This window comes from Asterias amurensis, chromosome 8 (assembly GCF_032118995.1).
Source record: "Asterias amurensis chromosome 8, ASM3211899v1".
Taxonomy (NCBI): domain Eukaryota; kingdom Metazoa; phylum Echinodermata; class Asteroidea; order Forcipulatida; family Asteriidae; genus Asterias; species Asterias amurensis.
In genome coordinates, this window is record NC_092655.1 from 21,211,343 (window position 1) to 21,236,531 (window position 25,189).

General features: G+C 36.5%; 1 protein-coding gene and 1 long non-coding RNA gene across 6 annotated transcripts in view; one reads left to right on the forward strand and one right to left on the reverse strand.

Annotated features, from left to right (window-relative positions):
* LOC139941150 (cGMP-specific 3',5'-cyclic phosphodiesterase-like) overlaps positions 1 to 25,189 on the forward strand; it is a 147,107-nt gene that overhangs the window by 7,493 nt on the left and 114,425 nt on the right. For all 5 annotated transcript variants that reach the window (XM_071937603.1, XM_071937600.1, XM_071937604.1 and 2 more), the window contains exon 2: positions 24,065 to 24,223. In XM_071937603.1, coding sequence (XP_071793704.1) covers positions 24,065 to 24,223 — 159 coding nt within the window. The remainder of the gene's footprint in view (positions 1 to 24,064; positions 24,224 to 25,189) is intronic.
* Positions 12,914 to 14,819, reverse strand: LOC139941152 (uncharacterized). Its single transcript, XR_011786542.1, has 2 exons — positions 14,617 to 14,819; positions 12,914 to 13,981 (listed from the first exon to the last, which is right to left on the reverse strand). It is a non-coding gene; the product is annotated as an uncharacterized lncRNA (long non-coding RNA).

The following is a 25,189-nucleotide window of genomic DNA, read 5'->3' on the forward strand; positions in this document are numbered from 1 at the left end:
ACTAATAATATTAAAGCAGCTCCAGGCTTGTCTTCACTAACAATAGTGTCCACTGCCTTTAAGCACCTCATGAATATTGCCTTGGTTTATGGAAGCATTTTTAACGTTTTCAATTTTATTTTTCCATTGTTTGGGTTGTCTAGTGAGTATTAGTTGTGTGTGCAGACCTTTCGTTCTTGAAAGGTCACCAGGCATTTTCTCTTTGGTAAAATGGTACCTCTATGAGGAAATTGTGAGACATTAAGGCAATATGAACAGGGGTAATAGAGACAATTGCCTGCTGTGAGATGATTTAAAGTTTCTCAGTGATTGACGCAATGTCGATTTGATTTGTTTTAATTTGTTTAAACTAAAATGCCCTGGAAAAAAAAAAAAATGGTATGACAGTGTTTTTTGTTATATAAGTGTTTTTTTCCCCCTCACTTGTCGTTGTCCCTCATTATGTACATACTGTACCAGTACCACATAACAAGTACATTTTGACAAGAATACCCTCCCGAATCTGTAAGACTGTGCATGTTTTGTGCTTTAAAGGCAGTGGACACTGTTGGTAATTACTCGAAATAATTATTACCATAAAGCCTTACTTGGTAACGAGTAATGGGGAGAGGTTGATGGTAAAACATTGTGAGAAACGGCTCCCTCTGAAGTAATGTAGTTTTTGATAAAGAAGTAATTTTCCACTAATTTGATTTCAAGACCTCAGGTTTAGAATTTGAGGTCTCGAAATCAAGCATCTGAAAGCACACAACTACGTGTGACAAGGGTGTTCTTTTCTTTCATTATTATCTCGCGACTTCGGCAACCTAATTGAGCTCAAACTTTCACAGGTTTGGTATTCATGCATATATGTTGAGACACACCAAGTGAGAACAAACACTGGTCTTTGAATATTACCAATAGTGTCCACTGTCTTTAAAAAAGGATGAAACTTACAAAATATTCCTGCATGTAACAAACTCATCAGACTATGATTAAATTAAGCTCTTTTCTAGTTACCAGGAGATTTGTGTTCCTACTTCATACTACTAGTAAATTGATATTGTTGTGTGTGCGTGATTCACATACAAATGTGCACTCTCTAAAAATCATTTGAATTGTTAATTGTTTTTTGTCCAGATGGCTTTTGGAATCATTATGGGTTTTTTTTTTCTGTGCTATTTTCTACACACTTTGAATATTTGAACACTCATTAATAATGTTGAGGTACCAGTATATGTACTACATGTACTGTTAAGTAGAATAGTAAAACCTATTCATGAACAATAAAAGTACACTTATATTTCAAGTAATTGTCTATTGGTGGTAACATATGGCAAGTTACAATTCATATTGTAGACAGTCTCTGTTTTTTTTTAGTACAGAACCCTGCATCACAATTTACTATGCATTTTTTAATAGCCTGCATATTTTCCCTTCTCTCACACTCACTTGTCCATTAAGCTTGCCAGATAAATTTTATTTCCTTATTAAGACTCCGAATTGACTATAATAACAGCATTGCCTTCAAAACTATGTATGTACACACACATACAGTACATGTACAATGTATTCGGATTTGCTTGTCATGTACATCCTAATACACGCATTTAAAAAAAATTTATCTGATCATACGAAATCAATTTTTATACATCTTAAAAAGCTTAAATCATTAAATACTAAAAAAAAAAATTGATTAGGATATGGTAGACAAAAATAGTAATAAACATTTACAGACGTTTTTTTTTTAAAGAGAGATTTTTAACTGTCATCAGTATGTTGTGGATTGGTATGTGTATGTGTACAGAGTGTGGATTGGATATGATAGTTTGTATGGCTGAAAATTGTTCGATTCCTTAATTCTCTTTTTTTTTTCTAATTATTTTTGTTAAAAATACCTGATTCCAATTTCACAGTACAATTAATTATTCATTATCGCATATCATGAGATTCGATTGTAATTAAACTCAAGTAATTTGAAAAGAATTTAATTTGTCGTAAAATTAGGTTTTGAGTATGCCTACTGTACTACATGTATGTGACTTGTGATGAGCTCATTCGATTCATGTTATTTTAATTTTTTGAAATCATGTGCAATTAGATGTTATTATATTTTCCTTTTTAAATCATTTAAAATTATTAGAGGCTAAAATGATAAGTGAACATGAGGGCTATAAAAATTTATTACATGTATTTCTAACATGTACTTTAATAGTACATGCACCCTCTACCCATCACATAGTAATTATTAAAATTTGCATTTGCTTTGGTGCACAGGATTATTTTCAAAGCATGCTCTGTAGTGTAATAAATTTGCCAGTTGTAGTACGCACTGCTCATTTCAGGTCTGTGTTTAATTGCCCTAGCATATTGCACGAGAGCTGTTTAAAAAACCAGTCTACATGTACATACACTATACGTTGTTAGTTTTTATAGCAGGAAATGTCAAGTGTCGCTTTTAAACATGGAGCAAATTTTTGAATATTTAGAGTACTGTAATGTTTTATTACTGGTACACTGTTTTGCTACGTCCTCTCTCACACATTGCTTTTTTTTTTTTAGACTCAATTATTTTGTGCACACTGGATGTCAATATTGAGTAGAAAATCTTGGTTTTTTAGGTAGCGTCTGATACATTTTGTGTAGCAATCTGCTCTGCTTTAGTTGGGAAATCTCTCCCTGTTAAAGACACTGGACACTTTTGGTAATTGTCAAAGACTACTAACATATGCATAAAAAAAAAAACCTGTGAAAATTTGAGCTCAATCGGTCGTCGAAGTTGCGAGATATTAATGAAAGAAAAAACACCCTTGTCGCACCATGGTCACACAAAGTTCTCGAAAGTTCTCGAAAACTACATGTACGTCACTTCAGAGGGAGCTGTTTCTCACAATGTTTTGTATTATCAACCTCTCCCCATTACCTGTAATCAAGAAAGATTTCATGATAGTAATTATTTTGAGTAATTACCAATAGTGTCCACTGCCTTTTAATATTCCGTTGCTGCACGACGACTCCTGTGTAAATAATAATATTTTTATGCTAAATACCAATTTACTCTATCTATTGTACAGTTTGTATCAGACTCGCTTAATTATGCACAGTAAAGTAAATAAATAAGGATGTAATGTAAAGTGCATACAAGTCGCTTGTTTTCACAGAATTGACGTGCGATGTGAACTTGGCATACCTTACAGGAATACCTGTATATGCATATATTGTACAACACATACAATTTATAACCTGCATTTCTGTGTATTGCGGTGTGCGGGTATGTACATGTTGTACATACAATGCATACATGCCAGCCAGCACATACATGTATTATTACATGTTAGCCATGTAAATACTAGAATCACCATAAACCAGGTCAGTTTACTAGTCCAGCAGCGCACCAGTTATGGTCAGAAACATTGGTGGGTGGACTGCATCCAAGGCCAAGTGCAAAATGCTTGTACCATGTTAGTCTTGAAGTCAAGACGGTAATTGTTAAGCGCGGTGTAGTTACACGGCAGACAAATAGGCAGCGCCTAACGACTTGTCATCAAGTCTAGCAGAAGCACCATACAGGTACAAAAATGTGACCCAATTACAGTTGAGCATACTGTACAAAAGGCATTAGACACTATTTGTAATTACTAAAAATAATTGTTTGCATAAAAACTTAATGAGCAGTAGAGAGCCACTGATGGTATAAAACATTGTGAGAAATGGCTGACCCTCTGAAGTAACATAGTTTTTAAAGAAAGAAGTCATTTCTCACTAAAATATTTGAATCGAATAAGAGACCTCAGCTGAGGTATCAAATTCAAGCATCTGAAAGCACATAACTTGTGCGTCAATATTTTTTCGCAACTTCAACGACTAATTAAGTCAAAATTTTCACAGGTTTGTTATTTTGTGCACATTTTGAGATACACCAAGTGAGAAGACAATGTCTTTGACAATTACCAAAGGTGTCCAGTGCCTTTCGACAGTATCAATCACAAATATGTGGTTTCCTGTACGTTGTCTTTAGAAGGTCTTCGGATAATGTGAAACTACTGTCAAAGCATAAGTTCATACCCAGCAGCAGTCCTTGGTATGCATGGATGATAAAGAATCAATTTACAGTATGTGGTGTCACCGCAAAAAACCAACACCTAAATTAAATGATAATTTATTTTTTAATATGAAAATTTCTGAGCCATAACCTGGGCGGGTACAATGACCTCATTATGTAAGTTTTCTTTTTAAAGATCATTTGCGGACTGTATGGACCTCAATTACTCGAAACCTTAGTGTGGAATGTAATTTCAAGGCGTAAAGTGTCATCATTGAAAACATTCAACAAATTGTTGGTATTGGATCAGTAAGATGCCATAGTTAATGATTGGTGAGAAGCCATTGGAAGATTTCACCAATGTAAATAATAGACTTCTTATTTGTAGGCTTCACTGGCTTCTTACTGCAAGGCAAATGTTTTTTATTGATAAAGAACACCTCTAACACAGATTGTTAGATTGTAATGTTTCGGATGTTGTGAGATGCATTTGGTATTCTGTTAGCAGAAATGTGATCCTTGATTCATCCTTTAAATACAACCCTTTTGAGGTTGGAGGGCACAATTTATTTCGCAGATTGATTCTAAGGTGAAAGTGTCGTGGCCGAGCGATTAAGAGCACCGAACTCAAACTCTGGTGTTTCTGATCAGCAGAGTGTGGGTCCGAATCCTCAGCCGTGACACTTGTGTCCTTAAGCAAGACACTTAACCATTGCTTTGTCCTTCGGATGGGACGTAAAGCCATTGGTCCCATGTGTTGTGTAAGGCATGTAAAAGGACCCAGTGCACTTATCAGAAAAGAGAAGGGGTTTGCCCCAGTGTTCCTGGCTGTGGCTGCTGCGCCGTAGCACCTTGTAAACCTTTATAAGGTGCTACATAATTGGGTCTCAGAATTCATCACTGCAATAACATATCTTTCTAAAAGTTTGTATATACTCAGCGCCTCAAGTACTTTTTTTTGTAGACACGTGCGCTATATAAGACTTCAATATTATTCTGAGAAATGAATGAAGATTGTCTTAAAATTATGTGCTAATTGGGAATTCAATATTTTAAAATACTACAGTAACTTAACCATCCAACATTAGTTAATTTGCATCATCTGAACATTTATTTTATGCAGAATATTTTTTTTGAGAAAACCCCCAAGATAAGTATTTCATAAGATTTATTCCAAAACACTATACAGTACAAAACAGTAAAATATTCCCATGTGACATCCGGCAAAAAAGCCAATTACAGTAAAGCCCCTTTCACACTAGAGCAATTTAGCAAGAAAGGGTATAGCATGGTGTAAAATTACACTAAATGTACCTGTGATTTTATTTGCAAAACCTTGTCAATCATTGCTACATTTTATAACCATGCTAAAATTAAGCAAGGGACCCCGGTTAAATTGATGTCATGTGAATAGCACTTAAGAGTGCACTTAAAAAAAAAATGGAACATATTGCTGAGGTGGTTTTGAAGTGAACTGTGATTAGTGGCTGGTGTGTTAAGTTGATTGTGACCTTTAATACTGTATAGAAACTTTGTATAGATTTATTTGTTTACTGTCATATAATCTCTTGACTTGAGTGTTGTATAGTAGATATTGAATTCTACTACATGAGCTGAGTAGATTACAAGCCTATGATGCATACTTGGAGTGCATTGTTTACAGTGTAGAAAAGGGTTGTATTTAAATTTTGGTCACACCGATTTGTGTGTTTACATTTTGCAATGTGAAGACTCGAGCCTTCTCCAAAGAATAAATAAATGAAGGTTTGACAGTGTTTTAGAAGAAACATTGATGGAAAAAAGGAATAGTTCAAGTAATTTGGTTGATTTAAAGGCAGTGGACACTATTGGTAATTACTAAAAATAATTATCATCATAAAACCTTTCTCGATTACGAGTATTGGGGAGAGGTTGACAGTATAAAACATTGTGAGAAATGACGTAGTTTATCGAGAAAGAAGTAATTTTCCACGAATTTGATTTTGAGACCTCAGGTTTAGAATTTGAGGTCTCAAAATCAAGCATCTGAAAGCACACAACTTTGTGTGACCATGTGCGACAAGGGTGTTTTTTTCTTTCATTAATATCTCGCAACTTTGACGACCGAATTAGCTTAAATTTTCACAGGTTTGTTATTTTATACATATGTTGAGATACACCAACTGTGAAGACTGGTATTTGACAAATACCAATAGTGTCCAGTGTCTTTAAAACATCAAATTATTATTGGATTATATGTCTGAACCATGTGATAGATGTATAACCATACCTAATAATAGCTTTTTCAGTGCAGCATCATTAGCATGTTTGTGAAATAATTTTTATCAGAAAATTTACACATTCTTAGGGTAAGGGGGTTTTAATAATCGTTTTACTGATCCTACAACACGCACAAACAAAGTGCATCGTTTATATTGAAAAGACGCAGCTGTGATGAAAATAGACCTACATAAGTGTGTCCACTGGGAAGTTGTTGGCTTTAGGAAAAATGTACAAGTCTAGCATGGGAAATGTTGACAACTGAAATGGAGGGAAGTCTGCGTTGACTGCTAGCAAGGACACTTACACTGTGTCTGAGTACCATAGGGCCCTTGATGTCAACAAAGATCCTTTTATGTCTGTCAGAGTAGTTGACCTAAAGGTACGTGATTTGACGAAGGACTGTTGGCAGGAAGAAGTCCCAAAAGCAGCTTGTGGTTGAAAAAAAAAAATGCTGCACTTTGACTGACTGATTACATGACTTGGTTGAAAATTGTCAGGTAACCTGCCTATTATGTGTGCATACAGGCCGGGTCTGAAGGTTGTGTTCAAATTGGCAGCGATGATGGCTAGATTTCCGCATCATTATGTGCTGAGGTACATACATCTAGGCAAACTTAGCAACACCCATAGCCAACCCTTAGCAACAGTGGTAGTCTTTGGATACGGGCATCCTTAAGACCAGGTCCAAATTGGTATACCATCTACGGCTAGATTTCCGCATCATCATGTGCTGAGGTATAGGACGTGTTATATATAGAAACACCCTTAACCACAGTTGTAGCCATAAGCTACGTGCATCCTTAAAGTCGTGTCCAAGTTGGTATCTTTGACTACGACTAGATTTCCACATCATCATGTGCTGAGGTATAGGACATACTTAGCAACATACTTAGCAACAGTTGTAGCCGTAAGCTACAGGCCAGGTCAAAATTGGTATCTACGACTACGGCTAGATTTCTGCATCATCATGTGTTGAGTTAAATAGGACCCATAGCAACGTACTTAGCAACAGTTGTAGCCGTAAGCTACGTGCATCCTTAAGGCCGTGGCCGAATTGGTGTCTACGCCTATGGCTAGATTTCCGCATCATCATGTGCTGAGGTATAGGACATACATGTACTTTATAGCAACACTTTAAGCAACAGTTGTAGCCATAGCTGTTGCTACTGATTGGAGTGTGATAGATGCTTGAACACATGTCCATGTACATGTAATGATCAAGTCCTAGCCACAGTCTCTAATTCAGACGTGGTCTCACATGTAGCTCACATGTTTTGGCAGCTACGGCTACTGCTAGATTTCCGCCTCATCATGCAATGGAGTTATAGGATGTCCTTAGCAACACCCTTAGCAACACCCTTAGCAACAGCCCTAGTTGAAGCTGTAGCCAACAATTCGATCTAAGTACTTATCTCGGTGGTCTAGTTAGTAAGACACTGCTCAACAATTGCAAAAGTCGTGGGTTCGAATCACACTCGAGTTGTATGCCTGTGATTTTTTTTTCACAGAGCTTTGAAAAGCACTGAGTATACAGTGCTTGACACACATCCGTGTATAGGTAAAAACCAAAATGAATTCTTTATCCTTGATGCAAACTTCCATCTATTGGATTTATTAGAACTTTGTTTTACAATTTTATTTGTTTTTTCCCTTGGACTGATTTCGCAAAGAGCGAATTGACTGGTCTTTAGTTGTGTATCATTCCTAATTGCTTTGTCTTAGTACAAATCACTATGGCAATGTTGACACCTCATCTTACGATTTATTCCAAGTGCTTTGTGAAATCGAACCCTGTTCAGGTCCCTTCCTCAATGGTTGGTATCCACAATTCAAAGTGTGCATCATAAAATCATCCCCCACAAAACACAATTTGAGCATTTTGTTTTTAAAATATTGCCATTAATGCTGTTTTTCTTAGAAACAAAATTTAGTTTTGGTACAATTTTCTTAAATTTTTGTACAAGGATAAAGACTGCAGTAATTTCCATGACTATTGTAAATATAAATTGGTTTGGGATAAATCTTGTAATACAGAAAGAAGAATTGTTTTCGGTGTGCTCAAACTGAACATTGTAATTTGCGTGGGGTTTGTTAAGATAAATTATAGGGTTGGAAGAATCCCTTTGAAGATGACTAGGCAGAGATCTAATAACGCATTCCTTTCTTCTGTAATCAGTGGAGGTGCACTTGAAATCCCTTCTTAATACAGCAGCCCACGCAAGTGTTACCATGTGAATGTTTGGACACGGACACAACTGCTTTTATAGGTTTTGTATCCTGGGAAATAAATTTTCCATTAGGCAACAATAGTTTTGTCCATTTAGAGGTAATGGCATTTTGTGAATTTAACGCAAGGTCAAGCCACAGCATAATGGAGTGCCCTTGGATTTGTTACCCCAGTCTTAAAATGTACTTCAATATTGAAGCCTGTCAAATCCAACATCTTGTTTTAAGTTCACCAGAGTGCAACTTCTCTCAAGTGTAAACTTACTGAAAAAAATTAACGCACACTGTCCATTTAGACATCTGGTTATCATACACAACTATCCAAGAAAGATCACTTTAATATGTATGCATACACATACCCCAAACTAATTGTACTTTAAAACAAATTTGTTTACAAATAAATTTATTGAGGGTAGCCAATGCATCACAGCTGGTTTTAAGGGTCTGCATTAATACGTCAAATATTGCAGTTGAATATTTTATTGAACCAGCTGGGCCAGATTTCATGGCTGTACTTTTACCAGCAGAATTCTGCGTTTAGTTACACCATCACAAGGTTAGCATCAAAATTCTGGGCTAGCTTTGTAAGGGAAGACTGCTAAGTACGGTAATAATATGATGTTCAAGTTGCTACCCTTGTAACTTGAAAATGAGCTGATATGTTGAGCACTGGATTTTCTCTTTCAGCAAATAGAGCAATGAGATTGGGCTCTGGTCAGAATCTAAACATTTTGAAATCTTACGAGATGTTCTTTTGACAAATTAATGTTCCTAAATCTTAAAAAAAAAACCTCCCCTGGTTGTCCTGAGTATGATGGATTCATCATTGCTCAAACTAACTTGTACTAGCATTTTTGGTAACTTATAGTGTAAGTTTATGGTTTTACTAGCATGTACCGTTACACTTTAAAAGCTTTTGAACAATGGATTTCCATATCAGAATACATCAATTGAAGTGCTGAGATACACAACTGTTAATAGTCTCTTGGAAATAACCTATATAGTCTTATGAAAAAATAATTCACTGAATTCTAAAATACCACAATGTTGATTGTAAATTCCTTGTATAAAACATACTGTACCACAACTGTTCCTCAAGGTTGTGAATACCTGCACTGATCATTAACGGGGCTTGACCCTTCAGTCAGGGATGTTGTGCCCCTGGTCATTGCCTTGATGCCTCTTGAAATGTTCCAGCTTAGAGCTAAAAAGACAGTGGACACTATCGGTAATTGTCAAAGACCAGTCTTCTCACTTGGTGTATCTCATCATATACATAAAATAACAAACCTGTGAAAATTTTAGCTCAATTGTTCATCGAAGTTGCAAGATACTAATGAAAGAAAAAAACACCCTTAACAAAGTTGTGTGCGTTAGATGGTTAATTTTGAGACCTCAAGTTCTAAATTTGAGGTCTCGAAATCAAATTCGTGGAAAATTACTTCTTTCTCGAAAACTATGGCACTTCAGAGGGAGCCGTTTCTCACAATGTTTTATACTATCAACCTCTCCCCATTACTTGTCACCAGGGTAGGTTTTGTTCTCATAATTATTTTGAGTAATTACCAATAGTGTCCACTGCCTTTAATTTGAATCTCCCTGATCTTCATCAGGCAACCATTAATATTAAAGGGTCTGGGTACTTTTTGTAGGCAAACAAAACAATGTCCACAGATTTTCATTTAACTTACACGGTTTGAAGATAATGATAACAGAAAGCTTCCCTTAAAATATTTCGTGCTGTAGTTTTTGAGAAATGAGTAAAACAAGCACAACAAATAATGGTTGTCTCAGTAAGAAAAAAATTATGTTAGCATGGTTGTTATTTATACCATAACTGTCACCGTGTTGATGTAAACATTGAACAGTCGTATACTATACCTTTGTATACGTTTCATATGCTAAATATGAGACGAATATTATTTTTGGGACTTGTTAGCTCATTTCTCAAACTACAGCACCTCAGCAAGTAATATTTTAAGGGAAGCCTACTACCATTATCTTCATACTGTGTTAGTTTAATGTAAACCTGTAGACATTGTGTCCTATAGTCCCTTTAAATAAGGAAACCTACCTTGCCCTTCACTAACAAGAATCTAGTATCAGGCCAGATAAATCATAACTGACAATTATAAACACCTGAACACCTACAGTAGTGTTATAACTCTACCCTTCTAGTTTTTATTAAAATTCTGCTCGTTGTCTGTCCTTGGCTGTATAACCTCACGGCTCTATATTTTCATTCTGTATTTTCATTTGGATTTGATAGCTTTAGAGGTTCCACCGCAATGATTATTATAGGTGTCCTACAAAGACTTATTTTATCTTGCTGCAGGGCAGGAGAGTAACGTTCCAGGGGGCAAGGATCTTTGGTCGAGATGGGATTAAATTTCTAAGAAAGTTTACAGCGGGGCACACAAATGTTGTAATTTTTTCTCGGAATTGATTACTAAACCAGGAAGTTGAAACTACTTGCTGTGGTAATTAAACAGCATGATTGGATGTGGTTTTCTTTATTAAGACAAAGAGCAATGTATGGGATTTGAGGCATTTCATGGTAAAGGTATTGATGTGTATTTGGTGTTGGTAACACCTTGTGATCTACTTGCTGGGTAGATTATGTTCTTCTGAGAATTTGTCTTGCTGATGTATTTTTCTGCCACGGAGTAGATTTTTTTTTGGAACTCCGGAGACAGAAAAGTTAGAACATATACATAAGGACATGATTACACAATTACCAAATTGTACCCCCAATCTTTATACCTGATTACATGTATGGAGATGTTACATGTTAGCTTGATTATGAGTAAATATTATACGATCTTTTGTCAAAGCTTTCGGATGTGATTCAGCTGCAGCAAAAGGTGCTGTGAACTGATTGGAATTAAATTCAAGATGGCAGTTTTTTAAAACAACCCAACTGTTTCATGAATGTACAATATGAATCACGAGTTTGGTTTATGTAAGTAAAATGCATTTTGAAAAAGAAAAAGGTGCCAAAACTTTAATTCGGCATATTATGGATTTTTTTCACTGCACGACGATCTAAACCTTAAAAAAATTCCATTGTTGACGAGAAAGGGCAGTTGTCAGTTTTAATCCTTATGAAATTTTATAATACTGTACATGTCAGCCTGTCAAAGAAAACCTGCATTTATTTACACGAACCCGGCTGAAATGTTCAGTGTAAAAAGCATGTGGCGTTGCGCAGCACTATAGACGTATATATCAGAATGCCATTAATATCTTAGGATATATCCCGACCATTCCTTGCTTTCCTGTATTGACTTACAAATTAGAAAAACTCGCCGTGGGCTACGTCGTTGCGCACAGTCATGCAACAAGGATCATTCGTAGCAATTGTATACATAGAAATAGCACCGATATATTGTGTTGGGTTTGTGATACGCGGGGACAGTACTGTACATCCTTATTTAGGGGGGTACATTTATCATCGAATGAAATGTATGTTCCTGCTACATTGCCCTGAACCGAGCGATTAATCATTCATCAACTTGAATTCAGATTTCAAATGAGGAGGAATAGCGTAGAGTTGGATAAACTAAATATTGGCTGGGAAGCCGCCATTTTATTATAATACAGCCGGGGTTTATCAGAATGAAATGATGATCTTTATAAAATATTGAAGCCCTGTGTACAATATGGTAAACAATTTTGTGCGCAGGGTGCAAGCTGCACAGGGTGCAAGCTGCGCAGGGTGCAAGCGAAGAGGGAAGGCGAGTAAGGTCTCTGCTCAGTTATTTATTTATTTATTTGAGACTTCACCCGGGAGACCTTTTAGTGGAGCGTTGTGTTTTTCTGTGGTGTCCAGGGAAGTAGTAGCGTTGGTTTGCAGAGTATGTGTTAGTTTGCGTAGGGTTTCATGTAGGTTTTCCATGTAGGAATAGTGTCACCCAGATGAACTGAGCGAAGGTGGTAAAAACGCAATGGATGACTGAAGAAAAGATCTATGCAGTCTCAGTCGGACAAGAATGCAGCGCTCACAGGAATGCGCGACCATTCCATTTTCATGATGCAATGATGTCTAGGAAGAAGCTAATTATTTTGGTTTGTTAGTTGTTTCTTTTTAGGCAAAATGTTACAGCGAGGTTGTGATATTGGCAAAAAATGAGGGAGGTGGGACACCTCCTTGAATTGGAATGGGCAGGAAAGGATAATATTGGCCAAACTACAAACTAACATACAATAAAAGTCACCAGTTTCAACTGAATATAGTGTCTACTTTTTGAGAAAACAGCCAGAAACATCACAACAATCTCACACTAATATCGAATCAATCCGTGTTTCACGGGATGACAGTGGGTATACCAAGCTCACCCAAGGCCGCAGCCTTCGTGAACGGACACCAACCCTCAGAAATCTTAGAAATGATCCATGCATGAATAATTTCTCACGGTCAATTGTTTTTATTGAATTGTAATCAATGGGGGCATTTCCGATGAAATAACTTCACATGTCAGGATACTTATGACCATCACAATCTTTATTTTATAACAATAGTAGGCTTTCAGTAAAAACTTTCATTACCAAAGTGCTCACGACCCTATTTAAAATATCAAGTAGATGTACCAGTTGTAGCAATTTACATGCACATATATATATATTTTTGGTTTATGGTAACACCATGTGTGTATCTACTTGCCAGGTAGAGTTTGTTCGTAGAGAACTGTCTTGCTTAATTCTATTACCGTGGAGTAGATGTTCGGGGTTCAGGAGACTCCTCAGTTCTGAAAAGAACTGTCCTGCTTTTTAACTATTACCCGGGCGGATGGTATAGAAAATAGGCCGGGGACTACTACTTTAGCTTATAGGATTGTAATTAGCTGTTTGTTACTAATGTGGAGTCAGTTCTTAAATTGGTCTCAACTTTTCGACTAGCCTGTGTCACGATATTCCTCAGTTTAACTTACTAGCTGTGCCTAATATACACTGTTCTTCTTGCAACACTGATTGGAAATAAACTAGACAATTCAATTCAATTTCACTGTATTCTTATTAACAATTCTTCTTACATTATTATTATTTACAATCATTTATATTTACAAACATTTTTAGTATCAAATTCAGTTGAGTCTTCACAAGTGTATGTATTCAGTTGATCAATACTTTCAAATCGTCACAAATTTGCAATCACGATATAATTATTAGTTGAGGACTTCCAACCAGTTCAGTGGCTACAGTAACCATAATATTACATGTAAGCCATCAAAGTTAATAATAACAATCTTGGTTCACCAAGTTTGGTGCTTGATCTTAACACTGCCTTTAAGTGTGGGTGAGGGTAGTCAGGGCCGCTAACTTGCCACGCCCTTGCTTCGTCACTCGGTCTGGTCTCCGGGAAATCTGCCTTCTCGTCTCTCTCTCTTTCAAGCACATCTCAGAATGAATTTCCAGACCAGAACTCAGTAATAACTCTTAGCTCGGAACTCTAAGCTCGGAACTCAGAACCATCTATAATAGTTGAAACAACCAAGGAAACCCGGAATATTATACAATCGTATTGCTTGAACAACTTTCTTAAAACAATACTCAGTAAAATCAGGTAAGATGAAGTCTTCATTTTGAAATGAGCCAAAATATCTCATTCATAAATATTTACAAGCCAGATCTATTGAACAACTCTTCCATTAAAAGATTTGGATACTTTTTCAAAGTGTCCATAGATTTACATTAAACTTACAGGGTTTGATGATAATGATAGTGGAAAGCTTCCCTTCAAATCTTACTTACTGAGGTGCTGTAGTTTTTGAGAAATGAGTAAAACAATGTCATGAAAATACATTTGTAAATGATTGAAATAATTTTCGTCTCATGAGACGAAAATTATTTTCATGACATTGTTTTACTCATTTCCTTAAAACTACAGCACCTCAGCACATAGTATTTTCAGGGAAGCTTTCTACTATCATTATCTTCAAACTGTGTAAGTTTAGTGTAAATCTGTGGACATTGTGTTTTTTTGTCCTACAAAAGTTACATAGACCCTTTAATCAAATAACCTGCTCTTTGTATTTAGTTAAAGTACAATGATTGCTAACGTCTTCATTCAAAACTGTGACACTTAGAATTAAATAAACATAACTTACGATTTCTACATCATGGTGTACCTTATCTGTACAGCGGCAACACTGGCCCTGAAGAACTTTTCACAAATAGACAATTGCAACTCGGCAATGCCTTCCACAAATAGACTATTACAAAAGTAATGTCTTCAACAAATGTCGCTGCCCAAAATTTTGTCTGCTGTAGCTTAGCTTTCCCTGATGACTATATTCTAGAGGCATGATCAAACTCATGTCTTCTCAATCTTGATTCGAAAATCATCTGCCCACTTTCCCGCTTTAACTCTGACTATACTCCAACTTGATCCACTGGTGCATGACTGTTGTCAATGCCAGACCCTAGCAACTATTGTGAATTTGAAACTTCCCCTTATATTGCAAAGTTATTTCTTTCTCAAGCATGACATCCCCAAAAGCAAATTTGCTGACGAAGCATACATTGAAATCTAAAAGTAAAAGCCGTTCAAATCTAAAAGTAACAAAAAGCTGCATGCTGCATACCTTGTGGTTTTCTTAGAAACTTATAATGGGTGATTATTAGTTTCAAAGAACTACTAAGCTACTGGGCAACACAATGGACTACTGAACTACTGGGCTTACACAAGGAAAATAAAGTTTTGCAGACTCTTCTATTATACAAAAAGGGGGGTTGAGTATTCTGACAGCCTGCTCTAGTCATCGTCAGGAGACTGAGGAGACAAGAGAGAAGTGGAGTTGTTTTACTGCAAACCAAATATTATATATTGATACCTACCTCACCATGCAATGCTTCAAGTCCTCGATACATGTACATAGTGTGGCATCAGGGCTTTATTTTACACTGGACCGCACGTCCGAGGCCAATAGTTGTAGAGCCGGGCCAATATACAAATGACCAGAGATTTCTGGCAGTCTTGTTGTTTTATTCAGTTGATTACTTTGTATAATATCCTTTTCAAATGTTGACTCTGAGTCTGATAAAAAACCTATAAATTGTCTTTAGTAATGAAGTATGTATTAATACTCACCATAAGACAAATGAGAAAGTCTATGTTCTTGTTATAACACAAACATTTAGGCCTAATTGATGTCAATAACAAAAAATGGATGTTCGATGTGGGAAAAAAAATACTCAATTTAAACAGAACCCCATACAATTATGCAATTCAGCCTCAAACTGAAAAACAATCACTAAGGAAAGCTGAACACCATCAAAATTACTATGCATGAAAGACGATACATTTACTACAACCTCAGTAACTGTATATTGGTAAATCTGAAAGCTTGTGCAAATATACAAAATGTAGGTGACTAGGTTTACAATGCAATAAAAACAAAGTAATGTGTAATTTAATAAGCCCTCCTGAAGTCATATACATCAGTAAGCTCTACTTTTTATAACTGTGTGAAAAAAAAGACAATATACTAACCCCAAGTCATAAAACATGCAGGGGTTGTATTGTCACAGTAAAGTCATCTTGTTTTCCATCCAAACAAATATGGCAAACTAGTGCTGGAAGCAAAGACAGTCTAGACCCCTTGTATGAACAAGGGATAGGAATGCTTCGCATATTGCCATGACATGATAAAGGTTTACGGTGGTGAAAAAACATGGCCAAACATCCCCCCCCCCCAAAAAAAAAATATATATATATAAAATAAAAATAAAAATAAAAATAAAAAAATAAAAAAATAAAGAAATAACACATGAGTTTACTTTACTAGCCTGATGCTTAAATCACTGGCCTCAGGTCCGAATTTCATAGCACTGCTTAGCAGAAAATTTTGTGCTTAATACTGTGCGATTTCCTTTTTTAATTACCACACGAAAATAAATGACGACACTATGCAAATCCATGGTAATCGCGCAATATGGCAGCCCAATTTTTCTGCTAACCTGTGAAATACGCTTGCACCTTAGCACAGAAATTTGCTTACTGGTTAAGCAGCGCTATGAAATTGGGGCCAAGTCTGCAGCCCAGTGTAAAATTCAAGCCCTAATAAGTTTTCCCAAACAAAAGTGGTAAGAGAAGCTTAAAAAAAAATGAGTGAACTATTTTGGGCAGTTTTTAATGTATTTGTAATTTAATGCCAATAAATCCTTGTGTTGACTCTTTCTGCTGGCTGGAATTACAGGGAGCATGCGGAGGCTATGGTCTTCATTGCCCTGGTCTTGGCCTTGCTGCCCCTTTGCAAAATGAAAATGGCCTTTTGCCCCCTTAAAGATGAAATTCCAGGCCTGTTTTTCATATGTAATACACAAAAAAAGATTCGTCCAGGAGGAAATTAAAATACAGTGCAGAGGAAAATAAGTTGTCATGGAGGGTGTGGAGATATAGCTGTAGAGAGAAGAGTTAGATGTAGAATCAGGTCTTGCCTGCGCTGTTGGTGGTTAATGACAGCTCTACATGTGATGAGACATACAGTGAATTACACTAGCGAGGTACCCAGAGAGTTAAAAAAAAAAAGTCTCTGCAAAGAGCGACGAAATAACCGCTATCAGTAGGGGCCTTGGAATGCTATCATCCTGTGCTCTATATGAGTGAATTCATTACGGGGTTTATTTCCAAGAGTTGGCGTTGTGGTTACAAAGCTGTGAGTTTTACAGCTGTCCAAACATGCATCGTGAAGGTTTCCTTTTTCCTTTTTGCTCACCATGCACGCGACTGCAAATGTTGCCTGTGATTGGAGTGAGCTACGCTCAAATTTTAAGGGATATGACATCACATATCTAAATGCACCTCCATCTGGGTCTTGTGCAAAAAAAACCTACAACGACCAGACTTAAGTGTTATGTGGCGAAGGCTTTTACATGGTAAAATGGAAACCCTAGAGCTGAGCTCGGAATTGGTTAAGCTTTACTTAATTTAGTTTGTGTAGTTTATAAATGTTAAAGTGATATTATCCTAGTGGTTTGTCTGATGGCCTTATTGTAATGTGAGTCTTCAGATTCGGTTTTATGGTGGTGGATTCATTTGAAGATACTTTGTGGGTAAAGGGAAATGACATTTCTACCTATTGAGAAAATGTTTAGTGGGTGGATGAAATTTCAATAGACCAGACATTGTAAGCCTAAAGCAGTAAATAATAGTGTGTTTAGTGGTGTAACGGGAAGTTGGGGGGGGGGCTGAGAGGGGGACAAAGACAGAACCCTTAACCACCCAAAATGAGATTGAATGGTTTTGTACATTTTAAAATTACCTCTTTATGTCTATCCCCCTCCCATATAAGATTTGTTTTAAAAGAAGAAATGTCTATTTAAGAAGACTGTTGGTTTATGTTTCAAGTGTGCACTGCATGTAAACATCAGTATCCAGTGATTCTAAAATGTTAATTAATCAAGGGTGGGGAAGGCTGTTTTTTTATTTGTCCTATGTACCCATTACAAATACAGTCTAGTTGTAACACTAACACTACTGAAAATAATTATTAGCATAAAACCTTACTTGGTAATGAGATATGGGGAGAGGTTGATAGTATATAACATTGTGAGAAACGGCTCCCTCTGAAGTGACGTTAGTTTTGTAGAAAGAAGCAATTTTCTTACGAATTTGATTTGGAAACCTCAAAGGTTGATGTCTCGAAATAAGGCATCTGAAAGCACACAACTTGGTGTGACAAGGGTATTTTTTATTTCATTATTATCTCGCAACTTCCATTACTCAAATAATCACAGGTTTGTTATTTTATGAATGTGTTGAGATACACCAAGTGAGAAGACTTGTCTTTGACATTACCAATAGTGTCCAGTGTCTTTAAAACATTGCTTTCAAGATAGTCTAGTTGTTAGACCACCAGTTTTTTGGGGTACAAACTAACATAATGGAGCGATCGTTTTTCATGTACATGGTGTCATCACAAGCCCAACTGGAGAGAGGTACAAATATAGTCGTAGTCAAGTGAACATTAATTGATGTGCTGGTTTTTTTTATATGCACAGTTGGCCGAAATGAAATCGTGTCTGGTGTTGGCTGGTGTCTCTTTTGTGATGAGTCTGCTGGAGCGAGTACGTGCTTGTCACTACGCTAGACAGGATTTTAATCAGATCATAATTTGTTCCTGTAAATCGCGATACTGAGACGTAGGCAATAACCCTCAGCCTGGTTTGAGGTTTAGAATTTTAGAAGGCTGTTTGATTTTCATATGACGAATGTAGAAGGGGAAAAAAAGACAAGTCAATTACGCAGAATGCAGAAACTTTTTTTAAGTAATTTAGACTCATTGAATGCAAGCTTGGGCACTAAGTTGTAAATAACATAACCAAGTAAACAGTTTTTATTGTTTTAAATATTTTTTTACAAAATATTAGTAAAATGAAATGTTTAATTTTTTATGCTGTCCTCCAGTATAATTTTTGGGGGTCAGTTTTATGACATCAGCTGAATTTTCTATTTTGATCAAAATTTAAAAAAACAATTTTGACTGATCTCCTTGTATCAAAAATACAAATCCACAAATCCTTTCAAGAATAACCATGACCACTGATGTACGCCAGAACTATTTTCAGCCAACTAATTATTCAATTCAATCGCCCCCAAAGGGACTGGTTTTTTTTTAAAAGACAGAGAAAAAACCTTTCAAGAAGAATGCTTGATGACTGACGGAATCTATTTAAATTCCCCCTGCTGGTGAATATTAAAGGAACACGTTGCCTTGGATCGGACGACTTGGTCTATAAAAAAGCGTTTGTAACCGTTTGTTATAAAATGCATATGGTTTGAAAGATGTTTTAAAAGTAGAATACAATGATCCACACAAGTTTGCCTCGAAATTGCACAGTTTTCCTTTTACCTCGTCGACTAACACGGTCGGCCATTTATGGGAGTCAAATTTTTGACTCCCATAAATGGCCGACCGTGTTAGTTCGAAAAGTAAAAGGAAAACCACGCAATTTCGAGGCAAACTTGTGTGGATCATTGTATTCTACTTTTACAGCATCTTTCTACCCATATGCATTTTATAACAAACGCTTTTCAAAGACCAACTCGACCGATCCAAGGCAACGTGTTCCTTTAAAGGCAGGGTGTACGGCTCGATTGTTTCAGTCATTGCCGGGTGCCAAGAGCTGTATGTCTGTGTCCTTCACTCTGTTTACCCTGCATAACAGGTGACTATTAAATATTCATGGGATGCTTCGTCTCGGACCGCCTATAGTCACTCATGAAATCTGTAGCAATTTTTAAGATGGATTGATTCTTGCTCTTTATGTGTACGACTAAAAGCAAAGATGATGACAGTTTCTTCGATAGAATTTTTCGTTTTTGTTCATCTGAAATGAAATTTCTGTTTTAAATAATCCAATTAGAGCTGGTGCCTGCAGATCTTAGTGAAAAGTTAACAAGATTTTCTTTGTGTGATGAAATTTAATCGTGGTTTAAAGGCACTGGACACCTTTGGTAATTGTCAAAGACCAGTCTCTCACTAGGTGTATCTCAACATATATATGCATAAAATAACAAACCTGTGATTTTTTTTTTACTCAATTGGTCGTCAAAGTTGCTAGATAATAATGAAAGATACAATACCCTTGTCACACAAAGTTGTATGCTTTTAGATGCTTCATTTTGAGACTTCAAAATCAAATTCTGAGGTCTCAAAATAAAATTTGTGAAAAATGTACGAAAACTAAGATACTTCAGAGGGAGCCGTTCATCACAATGTTTTATACTATCAATGGCTCTCCATTACTCATTACCAAGTAAGGTTTTATGCTAATAATTATTTTGAGTAATTACCAATAGTGTCCAGTGCTTTTAAAGTTTTGAATTAAGGGAAACACTTAATTGAGTGAAATGATTTCAAGGTCCGCGAATAATTTGGGAGTTTTATTTTTGTACCACACTTGTTTGACAATAGAAAGACCAACGGAGTTTTGACATTGTTGTTTTACTCAAACAAAACAAAACAAAACAAAACATGTACATGTAATGAACCGTGGACTCACTCACAACCCAGCACTTACAAATGCTCTTATACATGACACCAAGGAGAAAGGCATTTCTCAACAACAATATTTTGTTTGCTTTTACAGAGGGTTGCTAGGTTACCAGGCAGTGCCGAAGTGGTCTCACAATTATCGGCAAGAGAGGTTGACTTAATTGCATTTGATTGAAACGCATACATACAGAAATACTACACATGTTCAAAAATCTCCCAGCTTATGACTTTGGCGCCGGGCTAGTGTCCATATGTCCACCCTGACTTTCAATTGAATCGCAATTAAAACAATTCCAGCACTTCCCCGCATTTCATTTGAATTTATTCTGATGCACTGATTTCCTTGAGGAGACCTCACCATCAAGTTCTTACCTAATTAATGGCAAAATTTAAATGCATTATGTATCGGTATCGGTCAATCAACGTTTGTAGAATGTTTACTCCAATGTTTGTTTAGATTTGTTGTTTTTCCTCCTGCCTAGGAAACATCTATTATATTTACAGGGTAGTTTTGTTGTACTATTTGGCTTTTTAAAAATTTACGGTATGTATTATTGAGATATTATATATAGGATTTGAGGCAGTCTCCTGACGATGACTAGAGCAAGCTAGTCGAAACGTTGAGACCAATTCCGAACTGACTCCGCGGCAGTACAGTTATTACGATCCTATAAGCTAAAGTAGTAGTCCAGTCTAATTTCTATACCATCCGCCCTGGTAATAGTTATAAAGCAGGACAGTTCTTTTCAGAACTGAGAAGTCTCCCGAACCTCCGATTATCTACTCTGCGGCAGTAGAATAAAGCAAGACAGTCCCTAAGAACAACTCTACCTGGCAAGTAGATACACACATGGTGTTACCGCAAACCAAATATATATTGAGATATTATATTTTCAAACATTTTTTCAAGGTGATTTCCCCCCTCAAGGGAACTCGGTAAACTCCCACAAGGGGATATAAACACCAAGCTGGCAACAGCCAATCTCTATCATACAAACATTGGTTTCACATAATTATGATTTACACAAATCAGAAGTTGTGATTCAGTAACAATACGTACTCTAGTCATTGTGAAACCAGCAGTAAGCTTCGGGGATTCGAACCCACAACCTTGTAATTGCAACTCCTGTAGTCTAACCACTGGACCATGGTGACCATGCTAGGGTTGGTTTTGTCTGTCTATTTATGGTAAAATTCAACTTCTAAACATTTCTAATGCTGACACTTCTGGCGCCAAATTATAAAATCTGGTGGAGCTTGTTTAGAATAATTTGATGAGATGAAGAGTACAACACCTTGAAAGGGACGTTGGTGCATATTGCTTCTAGACCATGTAGACCATGCGAAAACACAAGGACATGTCCCTTTTCTTTCTGATAAATGCACTGGGTTCTTTTACGCCCATTACACAGCACATGGGACGAAGAAGAAGAATAATGAAGAAAGTGTCTTGCTTAAAGGGAAGGTCATGCGTTTGTAAATCACTCTAAAAATTAATGGCAAAATACTTACAAGTACAAAGCATTTTGAGAACACTTAGAAATAATGTGATTATGTAAAAAATGTTTATGCCCCAAAATTTTTAATCTGAGAAATGTTGACTGTTAGTAACGTTTTTCAGGGCAGTAGTCATAGGTAGTTGACACATTTCTATTTAGTAGTCATCGTAGATGTGGTTATTTGCAAAGTATGAAATTTGTCATACTTTTATTTGCTAATTAGTCGGAAATGAAAGCAGTTGGAGCTATGCAAATCAACTGTTTCCGATGCTGTAGTTATATATTGAGGTTATTATATTTAATGACACTTTATGAAAGTAAAATTTACACCGCGACTCTTCTATACCAAGGATATTGTCCTCATTTTATATGTAAATTACTACCTACTTGCTTACTACCGAGCAACAAGTTTAAATGTACAAAAACCCAGGACAATGGTCAATTAAACAAATCATTAAAGTTACAAAAACTGTCCGGGGTTACGGTCTAGAAATTTTAAATGGTCGATAAATTGTTGGATTATTCACAACAGACTTGTCGTCTGAAGCTTGCTTGATTGATCGAGTGATGAACTTTTAATGATCATACGTCATTGAATAGTACAATTTCAGACAAACCACATCCAGAAATGGTTTGCCTTTATTGGACAGGCATAAATGTTGTTATCAAATAATTTGATTGCAAATAACAGGCCGGGAATTCTATCTTTAAGAGGGCAAGGTCATTTTCATTTTGCAGAAGGCGCTTCTGTGGGAAATTCTTTAAGTCTAGAGGGGAAGTTTTGGGGGGGAACCAATACCAAGAACAGGGCAACAGAGGCCGTGTCGTCTGTGGTCTACGTGTAATTCCAAGCCTGTAATAACGACGGAAGACGCTTCTGGCAGTCGAGTAGTCACTGTCTCTATATGACTTGTTTCCTTTTCCTTGTTTGCTTTGAAACAGAATCTCCAGCTGAATCCTGAACTTGAAAAGTCAACTAATCTAGTAATATTCCAAGTTGCTATTTGAAAACTTATCAATTCCCCCCCCCCTAATACTTTTGAGTTTTGTTTTGGTATTAATTTTGTTTTTCTTCTTATTCTTAGTGAGTCCTGTGGGAAACAATCCCATAAGCTACTTAGGTGTGATTTGAACCAACAACCAATTGTAGAACGCCTTAAAGGAACACGTTGCCTTGGATCGGTCGAGTTGGTCTTTGAAAATCGTTCTGTAACCATTTGTTGTAAAATGTATATGGTTAGAAAGATATTGTAAAAGTAGAATACAATGATCTACACAAATATGCCTCGAAATTGTGTGGTTTTCTTTTTACCCTGTCGACTAACACGGTCGGCCATTTATGGGAGTCAAAATTTTGACTCCCATAAATGGCCAACCGTGATAGTTCGCGACGTAAACGGAAAACCGTGCAGTTTCGAGTGATACTTGTGTGGATCATTATATTCTACTTTCAAAACATCTTTCTAACCATATGCATTTCATAACAAATGGTTTCAAACGCTTTTAATATACCAACTCGTCCGATCCAAGGCAACGTGTTCCTTTAAAGGATTTGGGTTCTTTTTCAAAATGTCCATAGATCTACATTAAACTTACAGGGTTTGAAGATAATGATAGTGGAAAGCTTCCCCTCAAATCTTACTTACTGAGGTGCTGTAGTTTTTGAGAAACGAGTGAAACAATGTCATGAAAATACGTTTGTAAATGATTAAAATAATTTTCGTCTCATGAGACGAAAATTATTTTCATGACATTGTTTTACTCATTTCCCTAAAACTACAGCACCTCAGCACGTAGTATTTTCAGGGAAGCTTTCTACTATCATTATCTTCACACTGTGTAAGTTTAGTGTCAATCTGTGGACATTGTGTTTTTTGTCCTACAAAAGTTACATAGACCCTTTAATGCTACACCACAAATTATCTCTTATTGTGTTTGTTCTAAATGATTTAAATTTGCCAAAACTAGTTAATGGCTTGACATTTCAACCCTAGCAGAGTCTTTATCGAAGGCTAAATGATGGTTTAAACTTGTTATATGTATTTTCTTCTGAATAGGATCCTCGCTTTAATCCAGAAGTTGACAAGCGAACTGGCTACCGCACTTACAGTATTCTGTGTATGCCTATCATCAACCACGATGGAGAGGTGATCGGAGTGGCTCAAGTCATCAACAAGGTCTCAGGATCTCATGAGTTTACCAACAAAGATGAAGAGGTATGTACCTTTAAGAAATTATCGGAATAGGGCGGGGCCAACCCTGCCCTTTTTATTCAGGCATGGGGAGGAGTGGGGGCCACCAATTTATTTTCTCTTGATGCAAGATGAGGAGGTTGGGACCTTTAAGAGTGGGGCGGGGCCAGCCGCACCCTTTTTATTCAGGCATGGTGAGGAGTGGGGGCCACAAGTTGATTTTCTCTTAATCCAATGTTTTTAAAACAACAAACAACAAACCAGTTTGCACAGCAAACCTTTCATTGGTGCCTTTAGCTCCTGAAGGTTTACACAGTAAGGTCTCCATGGAATGATTTCCCTGGTAGCACATCACAAAATGCTACACAAACAAAGTAGCAGTTGCTACTCCTGTTGTTTTAGAATTTAGTGTGCACCAAAATGTGTTCATTTCACAAGTTTTAAATTGTATACGTTAAACAAAAATTGTTTTGATATTGGTCGGAATGTTTCAGAATGCAAAAGTGCTGAATGAAATCATTCTGTTTTTTACTCTTTTCACTATGGGTCTTGTCAACAATGGTTTTGTCATTAATTTTAATAGACCATGTTTACAAGGATTTTTTTTAAGAACTCAGTGTTAAAAAACTAATTGAAGTGCTTCCTGTAAGTCATACAAAAATTATTTCAATATTGCGTCCTAGTGTTCTTTTGTTGTTTGTTGTCTGTGCAGTTTGACTGTCTTTTGGTCTGGGCCTTAATCTTCAGTTACGCGGTGCCCGTATATTGGAGATAGTTTTGCACGTATACTCAGACCTAGTTAGTAAAATAAGAGCTATCATCGAACATTCGTACGTGCCTACTGGACTGTCGAGGCGAACTCATTCCAGATGCCAGAATTGATTCCCAATCTTGGCTTTCTAAAATATTTCTCTCAGATTTCCCCCTTAATCCTCTGTCTGCAGACAACAAATCAGTACTTTTTTTCCCCCAACGTAAACTATTTTCAAT